Below are 26,759 nucleotides of genomic sequence, written 5' to 3' on the forward strand. Positions count from 1 at the left end.
TGCAGCGGTGTATTTCATCTGCACAAGGGCCAGCACCAGCAGCGCACGCCTCCAGACTGAGTTTTTAGAAATTGTTTTACATACAAACTTTATATGTCCAAACTCAGAATCAAATAGGCTTCCCAAAAATAACATGGTCCCTGTGGTAGAACATTTATATTGATTGTCGATTTTGTGCCTTTATCAAAAACCCATCAGGTAGCCTGATTTCAGATGTGTCATGTAAACAAGATGATTAGGGAAAGCGTTCTTCTTGCTAAGCATGTACATCTTGAAATAAAACTATAATATTAAAATCAGTTCAGGCCGTTGTGTCTATTGGTCAGTCACCAGGAACAGCAAAAATTGTCTGACATTGACAGAACTTTGTCGGAGCCTACGACCGCACGCAGTGGTACTTAAAATCGGTAGACCTAGACCCTGTCACATTGAACGAGCCAAGACGTCCGACAATCGTTTATGAACGAAGAATTTGCCCACGATGTGGACATTTTGTCTGGGACAGCAAAATCAGGGTATAAGATGGCAAAAATCCTACAGTCTGTCCGGGGCTTTAGTTCCCCTTGGTAGTGATGAAGCTCCCAGCTGGGCCTAAAAATGACGGTTTTTCATTAATTGCTCTGCCAATCCATTAAAACCCGCTATATTTAGAGGGCCATGGGAGATCGCGTCGTGAGATTAATGTAACGGCGTGATTCAATTTGAAAGTGCACTTGTTACCATTTAATTCACGACAGTTTAAGCATATCTCGGCTCTGTCGTTGAAAGCATAATGAATGCTTAATGTACACAAGGTCAAGTCATGTTGCAATTACTGCTGCATGTATCATGAAGAGGAAATACATTAATAGTTGTTGAACCAAGCAGATGGCACTCAGGGTCACTAGCCTTTCCCACGACAGAGGAAAATTAACTGTTGTACTGAACACTAAACCACAAGTTTGGTATCCCTCTTGTTAACAATAAAGACAGAGCATACCTCTTGTTAACTTGATTTTGACCATTAATATACTTAACTTTAGACAATTTGCCCCGACTACAGCAAGGCTCATGAGATGGTTTCGTCGCATACAATTAATGACCAATGATAGACAGAACTGACAAAATGTTCCTATAATGCCAAGACATAAGACATACAACGTCGATTCGGGCATATAAAGTTTGTACGTGAAACTATTTCTAAAATGCATACTTTCAGTTTTTCCAAACTCAGGTGGGAGGTTTGCACTGCTGATGCTGGCACTGGCACATGCACAGATCAATTACACCGCTGCAGTTGAAGTAGCCTACGTCAAAACAGTACTATAATGCCATTAAAACATTTTTAACTAGGCAAATCAGTTAAGAACAAATCCTTTTTTACAATGACGGCCTACCCCGCGGCCAAACCCTCCACTAACTCGGACGACTCTGGGCCAATTGGGCGCTGCCATACGGGACTCCCAATCACGGCCGGTTGTGACACAGCCTGGGAACGAACCAGGGTCTGTAGTGATGCCTCTAGCACTGCAATACAGTGCCTTAGACCGCTGCATCACTCGAAAGGCCGAGTGATATAAGACAAGACGTTGCACCTGTTAAGACTCCAGTGACGCATCTGACTGGATAGTTCAAGCGGATGAAACAGTCACCAGTAAAACAAAAACAGGAAGCTCTCCAAACAGTAATCTGAAGCTGAAAAAGTAACAAGTGGGAAAACACTTGGAAAGCACCTGTGACTGCAGAACAGCACTGAACGTCTGACGCTAAAACAGTTTGTTTTTGTTCAACTGAAGACCTGAAGTGATTATCTGGCCCAGTGATGGGCTTTGGCAGGGCTGATCAAGTTCAGAGAGAACTGTAGCTCCCAAATTTCCATCATGACTCATTCTGTGGTTCAACTCTCACAGTCATACCAATACCGTAGCATCGTTGTGTTAGCCTGCTCCCAGATCTGTCTGTGGAGTCTTGGAAATGGCCATAGGAGTTGGAAAGACAGCACAAACAGATCTGGGACCAGGCTGTCATTGTGTCATATGCCTGAGAATAAATAAGGCACACTGGCGTACCACACATCCCCACAGCCCATGCAAGGCAGGGTGGCCCATGGGCTCTGGGGCCCCCTGGATGTCCCATGCTCAGACCTTGCATGTGTGGGGGGGGGGCACTGACTGTAGCCTTCAGCGCAGAACGTTTTTGCGACATTTCCATAATGTCTCCATCTGCCACAGTTTGGCAATGTTATGTTTTCACTCATCTGTCTCCGCTAAGTGATTGTAGGAACACTCGTACAACATTTCCACAACCACTCTGCTGCAGCTAGCGTAACGTTTTATAGCTAATATTATGCTATTCTACACATTTTGCAATGAGGTTGAGAGAATTTTTGCATTTTTAAAGCAAAGTTCCTGCTATTCTACACATTTATTCTTGTATTTTGGGGGGACCACACACCCCCGCAGCCCAACTTGCGGGGGCTGCGGGGGTGTGTGGTATGCCAGTGGCTACAGTATGCATACTCACTTCCTGCCAAACATGCGCAGTGTGAAGTTCTTGGTGGTGTGGGGGCAGCGGATGGCGGCGGCGGCGGAGGGCAGGACCGGGCTGGAGGAAGAGGAGGAGGACGAAGAGGCCGGCGAGGCAGAGGTGTAGGGTTCGTCTCCATCCTGCAGAGTCTCGTCAGGGTCGGGGGAAGCCCCCGCTCCTTCCTGCTCCTCTTCGGGCTGCTCCATGGCCGATGTTCTTAAACGGTTGTTTCTCAGTTCTCTCTCACACACAGAGCTTCTCCTCTCCTTTCAGAGGAGTCACAGAGTCCACACAGCCCCAGGCCAGGCAGCAAGAGGCCATAAGAACAACAAAAAAGTCCCCAGCAGCAATAAGCAGCAACTACACTCTGGCCGTTCCTTCCTCCATTCAAAAAAAAGGGAGGAAATTAGAGAAAAAACAAAACAGGAAATCGACAATTATTCTTCCGTATCCCTGTTTCCTTTCTCACGTGTCAAGTTTGACACGCAGAGGAGGGAAACTCTATAGAGACAAACTTGGTGTGTGCACTCCTCGTGTGGTAGTCGCTCACCACACACAGCTCTGTTGAGCTGCAGGCAGCAGTATCATTTGAACTGAAATGTCTCTCCTGTTCCTCCACAGGCGGGTCTGGTCTTCTCTCCCAACTGGCTTCCTCACTCTCTTCCTCCAATGCCACCGTCAGAGGAAGCCTCTCTCCCCGCTCTGCTGTTCGTGTTTCCTGGTCAGGCTGCGCTCTCTCCCTCTCTCTCTCCTGGCACTACTACTACTACTCTCACCACCACACAACACACACTGGCTGGCTCACCTTCTATGGGACTATTTCAAACAATCCAGGAAGTGTCATACCCAGATGAAGCAACAAGCAAGAACAAGGCCTACCTGTGGATTCTTGTTCGCATACGTTCCCTCACTTGCTTCAGTGTCATCTCGCTTCCTTTCACTCTCTTGCACATACTTTTATCTCCCACTCATCTCTGTAGCTCTCCCTTGCTTTCTCTCTCTGTCCCTCCCCTCCCTCTTACTTTCTCTCCCATTGGCCGAGAGTATTATGTGAGTGCGTTGCCACCTATTGGTCGTTGATGAAAAATGCCTAAATTGAGTGTGTGGAAGGGAACGAAAATGTGCTAAATGTGTCCAAATATCCAAATATAGCCTAAAACATGTCGAAAGCTGAAAGCATACATGAGCTCAACCTAATTTATAACACATCCTGTTTAACCACAGAACCACACGTCTGCTTATTATGATAAGGACGTTGCAGGTCCCATTGCTTCACTATACAAGGGCATGAAATTAAACAAAAGCACCTCATTTTTTATTTGAACACATCCCTCTATTTAAAACCAGGCGGTATGTATAACTGCCTGACCAAAGTCCTGCCTCTCACTTCGATCACATTTCCAGTTCCCCACTCTCTCTCTCTCTTTGCAATGTACTCCGCTCCGGCTTCCCTCCCACATACGCTTTACATAAAGATGGGTGAAAAAATGCCCACGCCATCCATCCAGCGCTTTTTTTCCACACACACCACCCCACTTTTAGCGATAGAGAGTGCCGCAGCAGAAGCTGAGAGTTCACACGGCCGCAGCAGTGAGTCCCACGCAGAGATCTTCACCACATGCGCGTGGCTGCCACCTCCCCTGGGCTCCCGTTATGAGCTGGAGTTCAGCTCGGTGCACCGCTCTGAAGGATAGCCAAAGTTATTTTTTGACAGCCAATTAAAAAAAAAAGAGGTGCAGTGGGCGCCTGGCGGATCAGCGCGATACTGTAATAATCCGGGGCTGTTTCCAGGATGGGTCGACCATCTCACTCCACAAAATTTACAACTCGGGTCATGATTGCGTAACAGAATTGGGTTATGATGATACCTCCAGGAATGATGGTGATGTGGTGCCCCAGTTTCAGTTTGTGTTGCGTATCAAGGATTATAGGTTGTGCCATGACAGTTACACAGGCCCAGACTGGAGGGATGCCCCAAGCAGATGTTTTCAAATGGAGATAAGAGTTGCAGAGCTCCGGGGGCACAGGAGGACACAGTAGAAAAAAAGAGAGAAAAAAACGACACTGTGGGTCTGAAATGGCACCCGATTCCCTACATATTGGACTACTTTGACCAGAGCCTTATGTAGAGAATAGGGTGCCATTTCGGACACACCTGGGTTGTACCTGAAATAACCGAGGCAAGATATTTTTATCAATAACGTCGGGAAAGGTCCAAATTAATCAAAACAAACTTAGTGTGTATACTGTATCTCGGTTTTATTGCTAATTATACCTCACTGCTCACTCAAATGTATGTTACATGAGCACACCACGCCACAGTAGTGGATCTGTTAGATAACACATTGCGGTGATTTGCACTGCTCAGGTTATGGAGGGACTCAGTCCTTCTCCTAGCTATTAAAGCTCTATGAAAATACAAGATCATTGATGCCAGTCCTCTCTCAGTGACCTGTAACCTTAGATAACACATCACAGAGTATCAAATCAAAATCATCTACGCATTCGGTGCATTGCGTTTTCAGAATGCAGAGAACATGGTAGATGCTTCTAATTTGGTACTCTGTGACGTGTTATCTAAGTTCCTATTATCCAGAAGTCAAATATCAAAACCTCAACGAAACAATAAGAAATGGGCCTACTACTAAGTAACAGCAGTCAAACATGCCTATGGCATTTTCTGTTGGAACAGACACCAGTTTTGGGAATAGCTACATCCCCCTACTGTACAAAATGCAGTCTATACAAATGAGCACCCCCATGGACAAATCATTAAATCTACATTTAGAAGGACACATTTCCCAAAATCAGTAATCCCCTCATCCCTCCTCATTTGGATAAGTGAAACACCCAAACATAAGCCATGGGGAAATGAAGAACACTTCGCATGGGTGTACAGTCTAGTCAGTTTTTAGGCCATGCTGGTTTTCATTAAGGGCACACCGTAACAAAATGTTTAAAAACATTTTGCAACAGAAAAATAAAACTAAAGCGTATTTCATTGAAAACCTATGGAGCTTTCATTTCTGTTTTATTCTGTTTAATGCCTTAATAAACATGACCCTGGTTATAGTTCATATCCAGCCTAATCAATAGATAATACAACAACAACAAAAAACGGTTAAACTTACTGTATTTCACAAGGTGAAAATTAATGCAGAGGTATGTGTAAAGAGGTTGTATGCATGTTACAACATACGTTCAGAGGGATGCAGAGGCCAAAAAATGTACAAGTGGGTGATGATGATAGCAGATATTTGGGGCAAACCCTTTTGGAGTGGTTTGGGCTCCATCTAGTGAAGATACAGTGTAATTCAATCATTGAGGAAGATGCTGAGTGTGTGATAACAATTACTCACGCATCATGCCTCAATATTTAGACTTGAAAGCAAACTAAGAACTGAATTGACACGTCAACACAGCTAAAAGCGATACAGCCAGTCAGACATAGAAATTAAATGTTCAGAGGATACACGCCTAGCATAGGACCTTATACAAACACATACATTTGCAATACAGGAAAACAAAGGCCATAAGTGAGCAACCATACAGTAGAGAAGTGATTTACTTTACCGGCAAACAAAAATCCATATCATCTGCTTTTTTTTTTTTTTTTACTAACACCCACACATGAGCCCACGCAGACAGAGGACATATGCTTTCTCTGCTGCACCAGCGCCAACAGGAAACAACAAGGCAGCAGCCAATGTTCTAACGATAGGATACAGCACAGAACTACATTATTCCATTATTCAACGGGTACAATTTTACTTTGGTGTGTTTGGTCAAATAAATTGTGCAATTAATCAGAGTAGGTCGGTGCCTCCCACATTACCTGTGACAAGGCAAGATCCTATTGCACTGATGTTTCTTCATTTGTGTTTATATCCTTTCAGTCCCCTGTCTCTCGACGCAGACCACAAAAACCTAAACTCAAGAGTCCACAGTCTGTTACGAGAGACTACACAAAGTCACCAAGAGCGAGCCACCTTTGAAGTCTTTTATTTGTTCTCCGTATCCTGATTCAACTTCCCCATTGTTACGGACAATATTACTAATCATTTTCTACTTGTTAAGAAACTGGAAACCGGTACTAAGTCATTACCAAACAGGTCAAGTGTCTTGTGAAAGTGATTGCAGTGCCACTTACTGCAATCACTAAACAAGAAACAGCTTAAAAAAGGAAGAGAAAGAATTCATTGTTAGTGACCATTACCAAAGGCCTCTTTATTTCACATCACATGGTCAAACCATGTCATATAGTAAGCAGAGAAAAAGGATAAGTTATACTATAGTAAAGTCTCAGTGGTTTTCTATATATAGTATATGTGTGACTGGGTTAATAGCTATTCGCTTTGGTCATGGGGTGCACTTGTTACAAGGGACCTGCGATTAATGAACATGCCATGTTACAGCAGGCCCTCATTAGCCATGCAGGCATGGGTTCATAACAAGCAATCACATGAGCATGTACTGCTGTGGTTGCCTGACAGGTCATTTTGCCAGCCTGTGCAGTCAGTCTGCTATTTTCACAAGAACAGCAGCACTATTTCAGTCCTACCAGCTCCAGCCCTGGGGCTATAGAGATAGAGCGATACTCGTGGCTCCCACAATCGAGAACACCACAGTATTGCATGGCAGCGGATAGATGTGTGTTCTCACATTGATGACGGTTTCTTTTGATGATGAGGGAGTCGAAAGAAAAACAGGTCTTACCCAACAGGGTTGCGGTTTCCCCCGTTCTGTGCGTGGGCGGGATGGGGATTGTTTTTATGGCTTGACATTTAAGGTCATTTATCAATTTGAACCCTTCCAGCAAACCTCCTCTGCCTGGCTGACTGTCATGACACATCACTGACAGAGGTCAGCTCATGGTGCCGAGCAGAGTTAGTTATCACACAACAAAACACACAGACAGAATTGGATATTACGAGTAGGACACCATCTCAACACTGCATGGAATTGACAAGGAGTGGTATTATACAATGCTGGTCAGATGCTGTTCACATCTGAATGCTGTTAACGATGCTGTTCTATTGCAACTGGTGTATTCAGTTACAATAAAACTACAAGGGGACGTACAAAATAAGAATTGGACATATTCTGGCAAACTAGAGAAGCTACACTAGTCTATGGCTTGGTGTGTTATGAAGTGCCAAGTGTTTCCAGTGCAGGCATGATGAATATACAAAAGACACCAAGCACAGCTTCGATTTTCATCATTTTCAATCCGATACAGATTTTCATAAAACACACTCAGCAAGCAGAACCACCACTCCACATATGCACACTTCATCAGCTATCCCAAATGAAGTAGAGAAAAAGGCCCTCCTCTTCCCTCACTCAGCACTGTACCAAACAGGAACGGGCAGATGGAACGTTCTGCGGTACAGCTGTGTCCACCAACCGGTGTGTGTGTGGGTTGTAGCATGCAGACAGTGTGCATTAGAGGTTGACACGGGAACAGGACTCCTGCGGGACACGCAGGGAATGTCAAGTTCTTGAGTCAAGTTCAGGACAGTTGAAAATGTAAGACTTTATCCAAAACTTGAGACACAGCTAGTCAGCTAGTGTAACTGAAAGACTTTGTCCATTTCTTTAGAGACCAGGGGCCTCATTTATAACCGTTGGATAAATTGAACACTAAATATCTGTGTGCCCCATTTATGAAAAGACAGTGCACACACAAAAATATAGATTTATAAACTCGGCACACGCCATACTTACCATATTTCCCGTTATAAATCCAACCTGTCATAAAACTGTGTGCAAGTGAAGGAGCATTATAACTCTGCCTGATTAACACCCAAAATTCACCTTTTCTGGTGACAATAACACCCTTATTTGCTGTATACTTTGGAAGTATTGGAATTATGCCAAGATTGTATATCTAAAGGTCATATCAATGGCGAACTTGATCAAATGTCTTTGGATGCTTTAGCAGAATGTTGGTTTTTTTGCAGTGACATTTGCTGTATCTGACCGTTTCTGAAACACAAAGACAATTGCAAATTGTTGTGGACCTGTAAACAGATTATTTGAATTCAATAATGTTTTGCCGTTACTTTCTCCCAAACCTAAATATGCTGCACTGCCCGTAAATTCTGAAACATTGTCTACTCTAAAAAAAAAAAAATATGTAAGTACAGAAGGCCAACTTCACAGTGGTAGCGACACACTTCAATGTAAAAGATCCACTGTCTGTTCACCTGTATGTTATAAAACAGAGCTCCCTTTCAGATGTATAGAGCAAAAACTTGAAATTACAATAGCCTATCTATCTAATAGGCCAAACTAAATGAGGTCCGTGGTATTTTGTTGTATTGCTACTTCGGGAATATGAACTCGTCATGGCCAGAAAGGTGCAATATTTATGATATGTATTGCGCTTATAAATTAAATATTGTCTATGCTGCTCGAGAAATGTGACATTACAGTATCTTGATGTAGCCTACAAACGTCAATGAAAATGGTGAACCATCTATTCTACCATTAAGATGCGCTTCGAACCGGATCACATAGAGTAGGGGTCTCCAACAGGTAGATTGCGAGCAACCATTAGCTCGCTGCCCACCTACGATTAGCTCGCCAAGCAATTCTGAAAGTACATTTTCTCATTTGTTCCTTCGCAAACTGTCATAAACAAAAAGCTCCTGGCTACTATTCAATCAAAGCCACAATGACATTATCCTACCCCTGGTTAGCCACTATTGGCTTTAAAAAGCCAAACGCAACACAATATCTGCCAATTAATTTCCATGAATATTGCCCCCGTCTGTCTGTTTATCACGCCGTATGTAGCCAGTTAGCGATGCTAATGATAACAGTCGTGTGGGTAAACAAAGACTTTCCCAAAAAACTTTCTCAATTGAATGTTAACTGCAAAGTAGGCTTACCTGAACTAACTATATCATGATTATTTCGGTGGCCATTGTTTTACAAACTCTGCCATGACATGTGGTGCAGCAGTAGACCTAACAGACACATCGCCAGACAGACACATTACTCTCATGCTAGATGCGCAATTACGTTTGTTACTATTTTTTCCAGACCTCAAATGGTCTGCTGATGTGATTTAAGCATAGACATGGACCCAGAACATGCATTTTTGTTGTTTCTCTAAGAATAATTGTAATATTGAGAGTCAAAACACTGAAAGAAATCCAAAACCAGGAAAATGAAAAAAAAAATAGAAAACAGAACTCGGCATAGGGAAAAATACTTTAAATACCGGCAGTTTGTTTGTTTACTACCGTGAAGAGGGTCAAATTAAACGAGAGATGGGGCAAATGGTAGCCTAACTTGTAGGCCTATAGGCTATTTCGCGAGAATGAAACCGTCAGTCAGAAAAGTTGAGGAATTTATTCTGCAATGATCATGGAAATTAAATAAATGATCGGAAATAGATTTCTAATTATTTTAGAATGCAAAGATTAAAATAAATTGATTTTCACTCTTCTTACTACCAGCAAATGATTGCATCTTGTCATTATATTTAGCTACCTGTTTTTTTGTTCTGAATAAATCATCATATATTCTCCATTTGCACAAGGCTACTAGGCGACTTTTGCAATGCAATACTTCAACCACTAGAACATGTGCATATGCATGTTCTAAAGTTCGCGGGAGGATAAGCAACATTCTCAATATATTGTGCCTCTATGTTTAGTGAAGATCTTCTGTCTATAAAGTGATGTGGGAGGGCAAAAAACGCATCTAACGAAGCACACCACAGCTGAGGCATGCGATAGATTACGAGCGTTTTCAAGTGGAACGTTAATAACGATGGTTTTGAGAAACAGCTTGGAGATTTAACGATGCAACCACGAAGGTTATAACGATGTACTTCGTCTTAAAATGATTTTGGGAAACCGATCCCAGGTCTGTTTGGTTCTAGGTTAGTGATGTGCAGTTAGTGAACGACTCGTTCTTTTTTAATTACTATTTTTACTGACTCGAGAGTCATGATTAATTTTTCAGATTGACTCGTTCATTTTCGTCATTCGTTTCGCCTGATGGCTGCAATGAATAAAACAGGATTAATAAACAGTCTTCCGCAAGAAAATAGATCGTGCTGCAGAAAGTATCGGGGAAAAATCTATACATGTTTTAAACTGTTAATTGATCGCATGGTGCAAGAATGAGTGCAATTAATTGACTATTGAATGTTATTGACTACCAAAACATACAGCCTGCTTTGCTCAACAAGCTCGAACTCGAGACCGAATCGTTTGGGGGGCTGTTAGGGGGTCCTTCTTACTCGCAGTATTAGCCTACTGAATCAAATGAGCGAAATGATGAAAGATTTGTTATTTTGACTGAACGTCTTGAAAAGATCTGAGTCACTAAAAAGAGCCGAACTTCCCATCACTATTCTAGGGGTACTTAAAACGACTTGTTTCCAAATACATTTGAAATATTTATAGAAATTATTAGAAAATACTTTCAAGTACTTCATATAGAAGAAGTTGATTCTGACACAATATTTGAAATCTCACATACACAGAAAATAAGTATTTAAAATTCAAATATGCATGTATTTGAACACAGGTATTTTAGTGACACAGCTGGTCAGCTAGTATCTACCAGAATATGATATACGGTAGGCTAATCTAAACTCAATGCAACCATCAGGTAAAATCATGACAGCCAATACCTCATTGTAATTACCATGTTATTTATCAGGTTACGTACGGTAAGTAAGTAATCAAAATGTGATACTTGAATGCAACAACTCTGCATGGCATCTGCCACCCAGGGAGCATCATGGATGAGCTCATTTCCTTTTATGCATCATTCCCTTTTATGTCTGAATCAGAACCCCCCCTTTGAGGATTATCTCTGCTGGACACCGGGCTACTCTCTGTCTGTCCCTCTGATCAATTAAAGTAATTTAAAGGCAATGGTTTGATGTGCCAGCCCAGGTGTCCTGCCCAGTGCCCACCCTCTCTCCACAAACGAACACACCACCTCTGACTGATTCACTCGAACCACTGCTCAGGTGACGTGCTGAGCTAGCTGCCTGCAGTAGGAATTACTTTTGGGGCTTGGTGTTCAAAGTTCAGTTCAGCAACCACTGTACTGCCGTTCTCCAATCTGTCAGTCAGTGAGTATGTTTACATGCACATGAATAATTATATATTAAACTGATCATGGCAGTAAGTTGAATATGACATTAGTCATGAAAACACTTTACTCTGCTTATCTTAAATTGGCCTACGGTCATAATCGAAGTAAGTATACACCAACTGTAATATATATATATAAACTGTATATATTAGTCCTGAGCGACATGGCCAAAATATCTTATCACTGTGTTTTTCAAATGTTTGACGGTACGATGGTATTTTATGTATTTGAATAATACAAATTCTAAATTTGCTTTATGAGTAGTGCGTGACCATAGTATGGATGTTGCCACTGTAAGTGATTTCAATGGGTCTTTCTCCATTCTGATTGTTTTATACTGTTCAATTCAACTTCAACCTAAAATAATTTCCTGCATTTCCATCAATTTCTGCACTCATTTGAGATCAATCATCCCTGCCATGTGGAGCTGCATGATATGGGAAAAAAAAGCCTTATTTTTAACCACATTTTGCAATTGCGATTTGACTTGCAATTTAGATTAAAACACTTGGGTGAATTGTTGGAATCATGGAAATATGTTTATTCTAATTCTATAGTTAGAATATAATCGTGGGCACTTTGAATACAGTGTTGTTTGACATGGTAACAAAACCATTTTTAAACAGGGAGGAGCTATTGTAAAAGGCTAGGATGATGTTCAGTGTTTCCTAGGGAACCCTATAATCTTTGCTACATTAAATGTTTCTTCATGTAGCCAACATATTCATGCTTCGCCTATTTCTCTTTGATTTAGAAAATACTGTTGCACAAAAATGCTGATTTAGTCCAATACCAGAACTGGTATCAGGCTGTATTAGCTAGCTACGTTTAATCCAACTCATAACATTTATTAGCTAGCTAGAAAGCCAGCCAACACGATTTAGTTTAAGTTGGATAATAAAGATAAATTAGCTGGTTTACAGTTTACAGTTGTAAGAAACACAAACTAATAGTGTAATTATAGAAAGCTTGTGGATTTATATTAAGAAGTAAAGTGGAAACAACATCGTTGTCATCAACATTATTGCATGTGCTGCATTGACCATTCAGACTGAACACAAGTCTCTCGTGGTCAAGCAACAAAAGCGCTTGTTTAGTGACATGGGGACAGGGCTAGGTCTGTGTGGAAAGTGGTATGGAGAGAGAGAGAGGGAGAGCGAAGAGGGATGACTCAAGTAGCGGTGTAAACTATAAAAATGGACATCACACACTGCATATCACATTTAACAAACCAAACATTCAAAAACGTATCAAATGTAAAGTAAAAACCCAAACCGGTCAAAGCATCAATAGCGGTATATAGTCAAATATGGTGTATACCACCTAGCCCTGATATACAGCACCAGTCTGTCACGCTCTGCCTTTAGGTCCTTTGTTTTGTCTTTGTTTAGTATGGTCAGGGCGTGAGTTGGGTGGGCAGTCTGTTTGTTTTGTCTTTATTTAGTATGGTCAGGGCGTGAGTTGGGTGGGCAGTCTATTTGTTTTGTCTTTATTTAGTATGGTCAGGGCGTGAGTTGGGTGGGCAGTCTGTTTGTTTTGTCTTTATTTAGTATGGTCAGGGCGTGAGTTGGGTGGGCAGTCTGTTTGTTTTTCTATGTTGTATTTTGCTTTTGGCCTGGTATGGTTCTCAATCAGAGGCAGGTGTCGTTAGTTGTCTCTGATTGAGAATCATACTTAGGTAGCCTTTTCCCACCAGTGTTTCGTGGGTGATTGTTTTCTGTGTCTGTGTGTTCCACACAGAACTTTTTCGGTTTTCGTTTCTGTCTTTCTATTTGTTATTTTGTATTTTCGTGTTCAGTGATTTTGTTCATTAAAACATGACGAACACGTACCACGCTGCATATTGGCCCGATCTCTCATACTCCTCGTCAGAGGAGGACGAATCCCGGTACACAGTCAAAAGTTTAGACACACCTACTCATTCAAGGGTTTTTCTTTATTTTTACTATTTTCTACAATGTAGAAGAATAGTGAAGACATCAAAACTATGAAAGAACACATATGGAATCATGAAGCAACCAAAAAAGTGTTAAACAAATTAAAATATATCTTATATTCTTCAAAGTAGCCACCCTTTGCCTTGATGACAGCTTTACACACTCTTGAAATTCTCTCAACCAGCTTTATGAGGAATGCTTTTCGAACAGTCTTGAAGGAGTTCCCACATATGCTGAGCACTAGTTGGTTGCATTTCCTTCCCTCCGCAGTCCAACTCATCCACAACCATCTCAATTGGGTTGAGGACGTTTGATTGTGGAAGCCAGGTCATCTGATGTAGCACTCCATCACTCTCCTTTGTCAAATAGCCCTTACAAAGCCTGGAGGTGTGTTTTGGGTCATTGTCCTGTTGAAAAACAAATGATAGTCCCACTAAGAGCAAACCAGATTGGATGGTGTATCACTGCAGAATGCTGTGTGCCTTGAATTCTAAATAAATCACAGACAGTGTCATCAGCAAAGCACCCCCACACCATCACACCACCTCCAGTTTCATCATAGCGCTTGATGGTTTTTGCAACTCCACTTGAAGAAGCTTTCAAAGTTCTTGACATTTTCCGGATTGACTAACCTTCATGTGTTCAAGTAATGATGGACGGTCGTTCCTCTTTGCTTATTTGAGCTGTTCTAATCATAATATGGACTTGGTATTTTACAAAATACGTCTATCTTCGGTACACCCACCCCTACCTTGTCACACAATTGATTGGCTCAAACACATTAAGAAGAAAAGAAATTCCACAATTAACTTTTAATTTAACAAGGCACACCTATTAATTGAAATGCAATCCAGGTGACTACCTCATGAAGCTGGTTGAGAGAATGCCAAGATTGTGCAAAGCTGTCATCAAGGAGGCAACTTTGAAGAATCTCAAATATAAAATATATTTGGATTTGTTTAACACTTTTTTGGTTACCACGATTCCATGTGTGTCATTTCATAGTGTTGATGTCTTCACTATTATTCTACAATGTAGAAAACGGTAAAATGAAGAAAAACACTGAAATGAGTAGGTGAGTCCAAACTTTTGACTGCTGAGTTTATATACAGTACCAAAAAAATAAATGTCCTCTCACTGTCAACTGCGTTTATTTTCAGCAAACTTAACATGTGTAAATATTTGTATGAACATAACAAGATTCAACAACAGACATAAACTGAACAAGTTCCACAGACATGTGACTAACATAAATGGAATAATGTGTCCCTGAACAAAGGGGTGGGGGGTCAAAAGTAACAGTCAGAATCTGGTGTGGCCACCAGCTGTAAAGTACTGCAGTGCATCTCCTCCTCATGGACTGCACCAGATTTCCCAGTTCTTGCTGTGAGATGCTATCCCACTCTTCCACCAAGGCACCTGCAAGTTCCCGGACATTTCTGGGGGGAATGGCCCAAGCCCTCACTCTCCCATCCAACAGGTCCCAGATGTGCTCAATGGGATTAAGATCTAGGCTCTTCGCTGGCCATGGCAGAACACTGACATTCCTGTCTTGCAGGAAATCATGCACAGAACGAGCAGTATGGCTGGTGGCATTGTCATGCTGGAGGGTCATGTCAGGATGAGCATGCAGGAAGGGTACCACATTTTTTTATTTATTTTACCTTTATTTAACCAGGCAAGTCAGTTAAGAACAAATTCTTATTTTCAATGACGGCCTAGGAACAGTGGGTAACTGCCTGTTCAGGGGCAGAACAACAGTTTTGTACCTTGTCAGCTCGGGGGTTTGAACTTGCAACGTTCCGGTTACTAGTCCAACGCTCTAACCACTAGGCTACCCTGCCGCCCCAAAATGAGGGAGGAGGATGTCTTTCCTGTAATACACAGCGTTGAGATTGCCTGAAATTACAACAAGATCAGTCCGTTAATGCTGTGCCACATCGCCCCAGACCATGACGGCCCCTGCACCTCCAAATCGATCCCACTCCAGTGTACAGGCCTCGGTGTAACGCTCATTCCTTCAACGATAAACGCGAATACGACCATCACCCCTGGTGAGACAAAATCGCGACTCGTCAATGAAGAGCACTTTTTGCCAGTCCTGTCTGGTACAACGACGGTGGGTTTGTGCCCATAGGTGACATTGTTGCCGGTGATGTCTGGTGAGGACCTGTCTTACAACAGGCCTACAAGCCCTCAGTCCAGCCTCTCTCAGACTATTGGGCACAGTCTGAGCACTGATGGAGGGATTTTGCATTCCTGGTGTAACTTGGGCAGTTGTTGTTGCCACCCTGTACCTGTCCCGCAGGTGTGATGTTCGGATGTACCGATCCTGTGCAGGTGTTGTTACACGTGGTCTGCCACTGCGAGGATGATCAGCTGTCTGTCCAGTCTCCCTGTAGCACCGTCTTAGGCGTCTCACAGTACGGACATTGCAATTTATTGCCCTGGCTACATCTGCAGTCCTCATGCCTCCTTTGCAGCATGCCTATGGCACGTTCACGCAGATGAGCAGGGACCCTGGGCATCTTTATTTTGGTGTTTTTCAGAGTCAGTAGAAAGACCGCTTTAGTGTCTTAAGTTTTCATAACTGTGATCTTAATTGCCTACTGTCTGTAAGCTGTTAGTGTCTTAACAACTGTTCCACTGGTGCATGTTCATTAATTGTTTATGGTTCATTGAACAAGCATGGGAAACAGTTTTTAAACCCTTTACAATGAAGATCTGTAAAGTTATTTGGATTTCTACGAATTATCTTTGAAAGACAGGATCCTGAAAAAGGGACGTTTCTTTTTTTGCTGAGTTTACAAATATATGCCATTTAGCAGACGCTTTTATCCAAAGCGACTTAGTCATGCGCGCATACGTTTTACAAATGTGTGTATTCCCAGGAATCAAACCCGCTACCTTAGTGTTACAAGCGCCATGCTCTACCAACTGAGCTACAAAAGACACACACCATTACAACACCTGGTTTTCTGCTATGGCTTTCATTCATGGATGCCAAGGGAAGCCAGGCTTACCCCATTTTTTTCCCGCTGTGTTTTCGTAATTTTCCTTCAGTTCGCAAGAGGTGAATCAGCGCCCCTCTGTCTCTGTATATGCAGGCCATCTATCTGATGCGGTCTTGTCATAAAGAGTATGACATTGTTGCCGCTCGTTGCATTAAAGCCAGCGAGCATTTGGCCTCCCTTGATAAAAAAAAGTATAAAAGAATAGCCAATCGGCATTGAGCTAAACTGAGTAAGCTCAACTGTGAATGGTCCCAACACACCCAACAACAAAAAAGGTGTTAAAACCTCTTACATCTATGGGGGCGCTATTTCATTTTTGGATGAAAAACGTTCCCGTTTTAAACAAGATATTTTGTCACAAAAAGATGCTCGACTATGCATATAATTGATAGCTTTCGAAAGAAAACACTCTGACGTGTCCAGAAATACCAAGATATTCTCTGTGCGTGCCCTAGAACGTGAGCTTCAGGCAAAACCAAGATGAGATGGCATCCAGGAAATGACAAGGATTTTTGAGGCTCTGTTTTCCATTGTCTCCTTATATGGCTGTGAATGCGAGAGGAATGAGCCTGCCCTTTCTGTCGTTTCCCCAAGGTGTCTGCAGCATTGTGACGTATTTGTAGGCAGATCATTGGAAGATTGACCATAAGAGACCACATTTACCAGGTGTCCGCCCGGTGTCCTGCGCCGAAATTGGTGCGCAAAAGTCACCTGCCAGTATTTTTCCATGCGATACAGAGAGGAAAGCAAGCTTCCACGAACTGCATATCAATGAAGAGATATGTGAAAAAACACCTTGAGGATTGATTCCAAACAACGTTTGCCATGTTTCGGTCGATATTATGTAGTTAATCCGGAAAAAGTTTTACGTTGTAGGTGACTGAATTTTCGGTTCGTTTCGGTAGCCAGACGCAATGTAGAAAACGGAACGATTTCTCCTACACACAGACGCTTTCAGGAAAAACTGCGCATTTGGTATGTAACTGAGAGTCTCCTCATTGAAAACATCAGAAACTCTTCAAAGGTAAATGATTTTATTTATTTGGTTATCTGGTTTTTGTGAAAATGTTGCGTGCTAAATGCTACTCAAAATGCTATGCTAGCTTTGCATACTCTTACACAAATTAGTCAATTTCTATGGTTCAAAAGCATATTTTGAAAATCTGAGATGACAGTGTTGTTAAGAAAAGGCTAAGCTTGAGAGCAGACGCATTATTTTCATTTTATTTCAAGAAGTTAACGGAAGCCAGTTTGGATTTGGCTTCACTCCTATCTCAGAGAAAAATTAATCGATAGAAACAACTTGAATTTTTGCATCTTGTTTTGTTGTTGTCCTCCGGTGGCTAGCTAGCTAGATAGCAAAAAATGGTCACTTTCCTAAATTAGCCATGGATGGAGATAGGGATTTTACTTAATTCTCCGTACTGGCCAATGATTATAATGGCGATTCTGATCCAACCATAAAATACATTGTGCCCCTGGACTGAGAGGAAGAAGTTCAATATGTAGCTAGATGTTGCCAATGAAAGGAAGTTAGGCAAGCGAGCAAGCATTTTAGCCAGGTAGCCTAGTACAACAACAAAAATAAAAGCGTATACTGTATGACAGAGTCAGAATGGCGTTTCTCTACAAGTAGGGTGAGGCAACATGTTTTTCTACTTGCGCAAACACACACAAATCAGAATCATGGACAGCCCCATCTTATTTAGCTTACGTTGATTGAACTAAATTGTTTTTGGTATCTTTTAGTTGTCACTGTATTAGACTAAGCATTGGTGATTTGATGACATGAACTGTTGTAGTTGAAATGGTGCTGGAATAGAGGAGGCAGCTCCTGTTTTCTTTGCGACTTGCAGTAACTCTCCGTGGTAACTAAATCAATAGTTGTTTGGTAGTCCGAAAAATGCTGTAGGTCATTAACTGTTTGTTACATGCAATATGCTTTGTAGACTTCACCATAAAGAGGTTGCTCTCCAGTTTTGTGATGAAACAAAGGTGTGGTTGAATTTATTCTTGCCTAATTAAATAAAGGTTAATTTAAAAAAAAGATCACGTTCACATGGCATATGAACTAACAGGTTATAGAGCAAACAAAGCAATTATCACAACAAGTTGCAATATGGCTTTTGTTATGGCTTGGCTTAACCAGTGACTTTACCCACTCACCGATACTGGTTTTATGCAAAGTCTTTTCGAATCATTAGGACATGTAAACTAGAGGTCGACCGATTATGGTTTTAACGCCGATACCGATTATTGGAGGACCAAAAAAAAGCCAATACCGATTAATCGGCCGATTAAAAAAATGTTTTTGTAATAATAACAATAATACTGAATGAACACTTATTTTAACTTAATATAATACATCAATAAAATCAATTTGGCCTCAAGTAAATAATGAAACATGTTCAATTTGGTTTAAATAATGCAAAAACAAAGTGTTGGAGAAGAAAGTAAAAGTGCATTATGTGCTATGTAAGAAAGCTAACGTTTCAGTTCCTTGCTCAGAATATGAGAACATTTGAAAGCTGGTGGTTCCTTTTAACATGAGTCTTCAATATTCCCAGGTAAGAAGTTTTAGGTTGTAGTTATTATAGGAATTATAGTACTATTTCCCTCTATACAATTTGTATTTCATTAAACCTTGGACTATTGGAAGTTCTTATAGGCACTTTAGTATTGCCAGTGTAACAGTATAGCTTCCGTCCCTCTCCTCGCTCCTCCCTGAGCTCGAACCAGCAACAACACGACAATTAGCGCGCGCTAACTAGCTAGCCATTTCACTTCGGTTACATGAGCCTCATCTCGGGAGTTGATAAGCTTGAAGTCATAAACAGCACAATGCTTGACGCACAACGAAGAGCTGCTGTCAAAAGGCAGGAAAGTGCTGTTTGAATGAATGTTTACGCGCCTGCTTCTGCCTACTACCGCTCAGTCAGATACTTAGATACTTGTATGCTTGTATGCTCAGTCAGATTATATGCGACGCAGACTACGCTAGATAATATCTAGTAATATCATCAACCATGTGTAGTTAACTAGTGATTATGATTGATTGTTTTTTATAAGACAAGTTTAATGCTAGCTAGCAACTTACCTTGGCTTACTGCATTCGCGTAACAGGCAGTCTCCTTGTGGAGTGCAACGAGAGAGAGGCAGGTTGTTATTGCGTTGGACTCGTTAACTGTAAGGTTGCAAGATTGTATCCCCCAAGCTGACAAGGTGAAAATCTGTCGTTCTGCCCCTGAACAAGGCAGTTAACCCACCATTCCTAGGTCGTCATTGAAAATAAGAATGTGTTCATAACTGACTTGCCTAGTTGAATAAAGGTATAAATATATAAAGGAAGAAATCAGCGCCCAAAAATACCGATTTCCGATTGTTATGAATACTTGAAATCGGCCCTAATTAATCGGCCATTCCGATTAATCGGTCGACCTCTAATGTAAACCCCTTAATTCAGAGTCACAGCTGTGTATTTGCTAGCAGGAGCAGCACAAGGTTCCTTCTTTTGCGGGAGTGAAGTGAAATAGTTTTCACATACAAACTTTACATGTCTGAACTTCCCAATAATATAATGGTCGTGTAACTGCTTTCTTCTACCTACTTCTCTGACGAAGAGGTGGAATAAGGATCGGACCAAAATGCAACGTGGTTCGTTCGATACATCTTTAATTATGACTAAACACGAACAATACAAAACAACAAACGTTGAAAACCGAAACAGCCCTGACTGGTGCAACAAACACAGAGACAGGAACAATCACCCACAAACACACAGTGAAACCCAGGCTACCTAAATAGGGTTCCCAATCAGAGACAACAATAATCACCTGCCTCTGATTGAGAACCGCCACAGGCAGCCATGGACTAATCTATACACCCCACACAACCCCAAGACGAAACACACTACAAATAAACCCATGTCACACCCTGGAATGACTCAATAAATGAAGATAACATAATAAATATAGACCAGGGCGTGACAGAACCCCCCCCCCTAAGGTGCGGACTCCCGGACGCACATCAAAACAATAGGGAGGGTCCGGGTGGGCGCCTGTCCATGGCGGCGGCTCCGGCTCGGGACGTGGAACCCACTCTATGAATGTCTTAGTCCCCCCTCCTCGCGTCCTAGGATTGTCCACCCTCGCCGCCGACCATGGCCTAGTAGTCCTCACCCAGAACCCCACTGGACTGAGGGGCAGCTCGGGACAGAGGGGCAGCTCGGGACAGAGGGGCAGCTCGGGACAGAAGGGCAGCTCGGGACAGAAGGGCAGCTCGGGACAGAAGGGCAGCTCGGGACAGAGGGGCAGCTCGGGACAGAGGGGCAGCTCGGGACAGAGGAAGCCCAGCACTGAGAGGAAGCCCAGCCAGGCAGTTGAATCTGGCAGATCCTGGCTGGCTGGCAGTTCTGGCAGATCCTGGCTGACTGGCGGATCTGGAAGAGTCTGGCTGACTAGCGGATCTGGAAGAGTCTGGTTGACTAGCGGATCTGGAAGAGTCTGGTTGACTAGCGGATCTGGAAGAGTCTGGTTGACTAGCGGATCTGGAAGAGTCTGGTTGACTAGCGGATCTGGAAGAGTCTGGTTGACTAGCGGATCTGGAAGAGTCTGGTTGACTGGCAGATCTGGAAGAGTCTGGTTGACTAGCGGATCTGGAAGAGTCTGGTTGACTAGCGGATCTGGAAGAGTCTGGTTGACTAGCGGATCTGGAAGAGTCTGGTTGACTGGCGGATCTGGAAGAGTCTGGTTGACTGGCAGATCTGGAAGAGTCTGGCTGACTGGCAGATCTGGAAGAGTCTGGTTGACTGGCAGATCTGGAAGAGTCTGGCTGACTGGCAGATCTGGAAGAGTCTGGCTGACTGGAAAACGGGCAGGAGACTCCGGCAACGCTGTAGAGGCAGAAGGCTCTGGCAGCGATAAACAGGCGGGAGACTCCGGCAGCGCAGGAAAGGAGGAAGGCTCCAACAGCGCTGAACAGGCGGGAGGCTCCGGCAGCGCAGGAGAGGCGAGGCGCACTGTGGGCCTGATGCGTGGTGCTGGCACTGATGGTACTGGGCCGAGGACACGCACAGGAAGCCTGGTGCGGGAAGCTGCCACCGGAGGGCTGGTGTGTGGAGGTGGCACAGGATGGGCTAGACCGTGAAGGCGTACTGGAGATCTTGAAAGCAGTGTTGGCACAGGACGTGCAAGGCTAGGGATGTGCACAGGAGGCCTGGTGCGTGAGGCTGGCACCAACTTCACCAGCCGACTAACACGCACCTCAGGACGAGTATGGAGCGCTGACCCAGGTGCCATCAAATCCCTGACACGTTCCGTCGGGCGAATTCCATGCAAAAAGCACCAACACAGCAACTCCCTCATTTCTCTCTCGTCCAATTTCCCCATTAACTCCTTCACAGTCTCTGCTTCGCTCACCTCCAACACCGGTTCTGGTCTCCTCCTTGGCTCCTCACGATAAACAGGGAGAGTGAGCTCAGGTCTGACTCCTGACTCTGCCACACTCTCCCTGAGCCCCCCCCAAGAAATTTTTGGGGCTGACTCTCGGGCTTCCATCCACGTCGCCGCGCTGCCTCCTCATACCAGCGCCTCTCAGCTCTCGCCGCCTCCAGTTCTTCTTTGGGGCGGCGATATTCTCCAGGCTGATTCCAGGGTCCTTCTCTGAACAATTTCTCCTCCCAATTCCAAAAGTCCTGTGATCGCTGTTGCTGCCTTTGTTACTTCTCCTGTGGCTCCTGCCCGTTGACACGTTGCTTGGTCCGTTTGTGGTGGGTGATTCTGTAACGGCTTTCTTCTACCTCCTTCTCTGACGAAGAGGTGGAATAAGGATCGGACCAAAATGCAACGTGGTTCGTTCGATACATCTTTAATTATGACGAAACACGAACAATACAAAACAACAAACGTCGAAAACCAAAACAGCCCTGACTGGTGCAACAAACACAGAGACAGGAACAATCACCCACAAACACACAGTGAAACCCAGGCTACCTAAATAGGGTTCCCATTCAGAGACAACGATAATCACCTGACTGATTGAGAACCGCCTCAGGCAGCCATGGACTAATCTATACACCCCACACAACCCCAAGACGAAACACACTACAAATAAACCCATGTCACACCCTGGCCTGACTCAATAAATGAGGATAACATAATAAATATAGACCAGGGCGTGACAGGTCGCTCGCTGTGGTAGAACTTGAATTTTGATTGGTGATTTTCTGCCCCATCAGGTAGCCTGATTTCAGATGTATCCATGTAAACAAGATTATTAGGGAAATCGTTCTTCCTACAAAGCATGCAAACTTTCAAATCAAACTATTATCTTAATCGGACTATTCAAAATAATAGAATTATTGTGTGCATGTAACTGTACTCAGTGTGCCTGTCTTTTGAGTTTTGAATAGCTATATGGGATAGGCCTCCATAGAAGAACAGTGAATACCTAATATGGTTAGTGTGCGTCTACAGAAAGTTCTCTGACTCACAGTGTACTAGTTACATTACAATTCATGGGATATACATGTAGATCAACATAATTCCACCTTTTATCCAATCGACCTGAAATGACTCTCAAATGAATTGTGTGTCATTTCAAAGGCCTTGAAGGCACAGGAGCAAAACAACGTTTCATTATTTGTTATGGTTCATCAGGTGCTTCTCGGGGCAAACATCAGGTTGACATCAGGTTTCTTACCAGTGAAATAACCCTGACACTCAGTTAGATCCTCAGATAACGAGATTACATTTGAAGGGTCCTCAGGAGACATATCTGTGAACCCGGTTCTCTCCTGGTCACTGTTCGCTCACTCACACAGAGTGAGAGAGCCTCTCGGAGATCTGGCATGACAACCTGAGCCTCCCCATACGCTTCTCAACATGCAGGTTCATGTCTTTCATAAACATCCCCTTTGAGCTGCATTTCAGCGGTCATGTAAAATGGAAACCTGTTTCTGGCCAGTTAGCCTATCTATAATTTACATTTAAAAAAAGCATGACCACAGACCATTCTACCCACATAGTATCATGTGTAGTTGGCACCAGATTGGTATACTATGAAGCAAGCTAGATCTGCTCAGGGTTTTCTAAAGCTAGTCAGCTCAGGCTTTCTCCATGTTACAACGGTTGATATTGCTTGTCAGCCTGCCTCTAACTCTAGCAGGCTTGTAACTTCTTGTGCATGATGCACGTGGAGAGTTCGAACACTTCATCGAGACAATGCTGAAACGGCCATCAATGGGCGAGTCAGTGCCACATTTTCATTTGTGCCAAAATCAAATTGAAAGAAAAGGATTCTTTCAAATTCAGCAGGCTATGGTGTGAAATAGTATCGATAAAATAATTGTATTGTCATAAAAAAGTTTTACCGTGCGTGAAGTTTCAAATACATTCTATAATTTCTAAATGTTCAATGTGGTAGGTATTTTAACATTACAATATTTTTTACACACAAAAACAATATTTGATGAATCAAATGTTTATCAGTCATCTTACTCAAATTAAGTGGATGATGACGCAATCTTTGCGAGACGGAGGGAATTTGATTTCATCAGTCCTCAACTCGCGGCTCAGACACTTCATTCAAAATAAATGGAGTTAGCCTGCCCCAGAGTTGAACTCGGGATAACCAAAGTTACCTCAAACCTGATTCATAGTATAGGGCTTAGGTGTGATCGGAACCATGTATGCCAGACATCCTGCTTCCACAAACACACAGGTCCACCAACACAGGAAGTTGCACACAGATGGCATCATGAATGCAGCGCGGAGCGCTTGAAATGACAAACACACACACACACGTCTTTTAAGGTCAGATAATCAGATTTAAGAAGCCACAGCAGCACTGAAAATGCAGTCACTCTTTTTCAAAAGACACAAGACACTGTTGGAAACACACACAAAAAAACAAGTAGATGAGTCACAGTCCTATTAAAAGGGGCATTGGGCTTTAATATCATTAGGATCTTTTAATGAGCCCTGTGTAGGTCTTTCAAAGGGTATTGTTGTCTAAGTGGGATATGATGGATATAGGCTTGTATCTCAGATGACAGCTTTGAAGAAAAAAAACAGACAGATGCCTCCTAATTGGGTTAATGTGTGAACAAGAACAGGATATCACTGGGGAGATGATACGGGTCGCTTTGTGTCTGTTTATGGATGATCAAAGTGATGATGATACCAGAACTCTCTCTCTCTCTCTAATTACATTTAGCCTTAGTCAGTGCAAAATCCAGCTGTTGAGAAAAATGAATAGAAACTGAAAATATTCATAACCCCTCCTCTTCAGGAAGTGAATTGGAAAGAGTGAAGGACCATGACTCTTTCATGCTTTGTCCTCAAAAAAATGTATTTGACATAGATGGAAAAAAATAACCAATTTAATTCTGTTATAATCAACTGGTCTACTAGCTACCCAAGTTGGGCTACTTCTGTTTATGGGTCATGTTGGTTGGACAAAGGAGCAGCCATTATTGACAAGCGTGGTTCATGGAATTATCAACAAGCACTGTTAAATTGTAGCCTAGCCTAAAACTAGTCTATAAAACTAGTCTATAATCTCATTCAAAACGTATTTAATAGTTAGAAAGGATATAACATTCACATTGCTAAATACAGTATTTCCCACTGTATGGTAACTAATTCAGACTTGAATTCATGATTCCGGCAGTCTGACTCCGAGGAAAAGCAATAGCCTAGGACAGCAATCTCATCCAAAGTTGACTGAAAGACACGGGTAACAGTGGTAGGCTATTTAAATTGTTATTATCGATATCCATTTACCTGTAGGATAGCCGTTTTCTTAGCGCGAGGTGCATGAACTCGTCCAGCTGGTTTTCCGTTGTCATTTTTGACAGCTCCCTTCCGTACTTTCCCGGACGCCTTTTCCACAAAACTCTATGTAGTTCCTATATAAAATACTAATTTGGCTTTTGTTGTTCAGGGAAAATATCCTCCTCTTCGATCATCTCTTCTAACCTCGTGGTCGCCATCTGGTCAATGTGTGGAGGCTGACTGGAGTGACACATCTTTGAAAAAAAAGCAAATACGATTCCCAAAACGGCACACGCACTCTCGTAGACACGTCCACCGCAGAGGGAGTTCGTCCAAATGTGAGGACCCGTTCATCGTGATAAGATGATTAGTTGAAAAAGAGTGTAAATGTACCCCAGTAGTAACATTAGTTGTTACATTCATTTGGGAATCTGTACAAATACAAAAACGAACATAGTAGGGAAGTCGATGGAATGGGCTGTTGCACAGTCACTATGGGGGAGCTTTTTCTTGATATGGACAGTATTAGGCCTACTACATTACACAAACTGACGTTTGACCAAATCGAATTGGGGGGAAATTACACATCCATTGGCCTCAGATTGGTGGTGTTGGTATGAAAGCAATAATCAACACGATGACACAACATAAATAGCTTAAAACAGATCATTAGCTTTGGTTTTGTAATGTTGATTTTGTTATAGGTGCTGGGGTTCGCAGGATTTAGCTATAATTTTATCTCTCAAATGGCAAAGATAATTCGGTATGGTCTCTATAAAGGTTGCAGCCCACACACCAATAGACTGATTTTACAGTCAAACTATCACTTAAAGGTGCTACACAGGATTTTTTTTCTTTTCTGCATTGTAATTTCAGAAATATCCATAATATTACCCACAAATGTTGTGAATGGCTGTGATATTCGCCTATTGATTTCTCCCATCAGAGCTGCATTTGTTGTCAAAATGGGAAAGCTGTTTTGACTTTGTGACCGTGTTATCTAGTGGAAATCGGGTCGAGTCACCGATGTAGAAATCACTCTGTAATTTCCAGGTTGCTAGTCATTGTACCATCTAAATCGCTGTGGAGTATATTTTCATTAACAAAAGATCAATATTAAAAGTCTCAAGCGCGACTCTCAGCCTTGTTATGGGAAAATGTGATGCGGGGGGGATTTGTTTTGAATGTGCCTCGTGCTGTTGCAATTCACCTAGCTTCCACAAAGCGGAGAAATTCTGATAAATTCTAGGTGCAGCACCTTTAAATAGCAGCCAACCTTTGTCATTGTTGATACCCTATGGCAAGTCATGGTTCGCTGAAGTTAACAGAAAAAGTTTATTCCGTCTTCCATGATGGCAGCCTCCCGAAATCAATATCCGCCATTCCAAAATATAGGTATA

The 26,759-nt window shown here is 42.6% G+C and overlaps 1 protein-coding gene across 3 annotated transcripts in view; it reads right to left on the bottom strand.

Moving 5' to 3' along the window:
• Positions 1-25,662, bottom strand: part of dgkzb (diacylglycerol kinase, zeta b) — a 98,968-nt gene extending 73,306 nt beyond the window's left edge. The window contains exon 1 of one of the 3 annotated variants that reach the window (XM_064930500.1): positions 25,369-25,662. In XM_064930500.1, the coding sequence (XP_064786572.1) occupies positions 25,369-25,433 (65 nt within the window). In that variant the 5' untranslated portion in view covers positions 25,434-25,662. Of the gene's footprint in view, positions 1-2,502; positions 3,503-6,340; positions 6,536-25,368 lie in introns of those variants that run through there. The other 2 variants (XM_064930501.1, XM_064930499.1) reach the window with 2 other exon arrangements.
• Between the last annotated feature and the right edge of the window lie 1,097 nt (positions 25,663-26,759).

The sequence above is a fragment of the Oncorhynchus masou genome, chromosome 22 (assembly GCF_036934945.1).
Source record: "Oncorhynchus masou masou isolate Uvic2021 chromosome 22, UVic_Omas_1.1, whole genome shotgun sequence".
Lineage (NCBI taxonomy): Eukaryota > Metazoa > Chordata > Actinopteri > Salmoniformes > Salmonidae > Oncorhynchus > Oncorhynchus masou.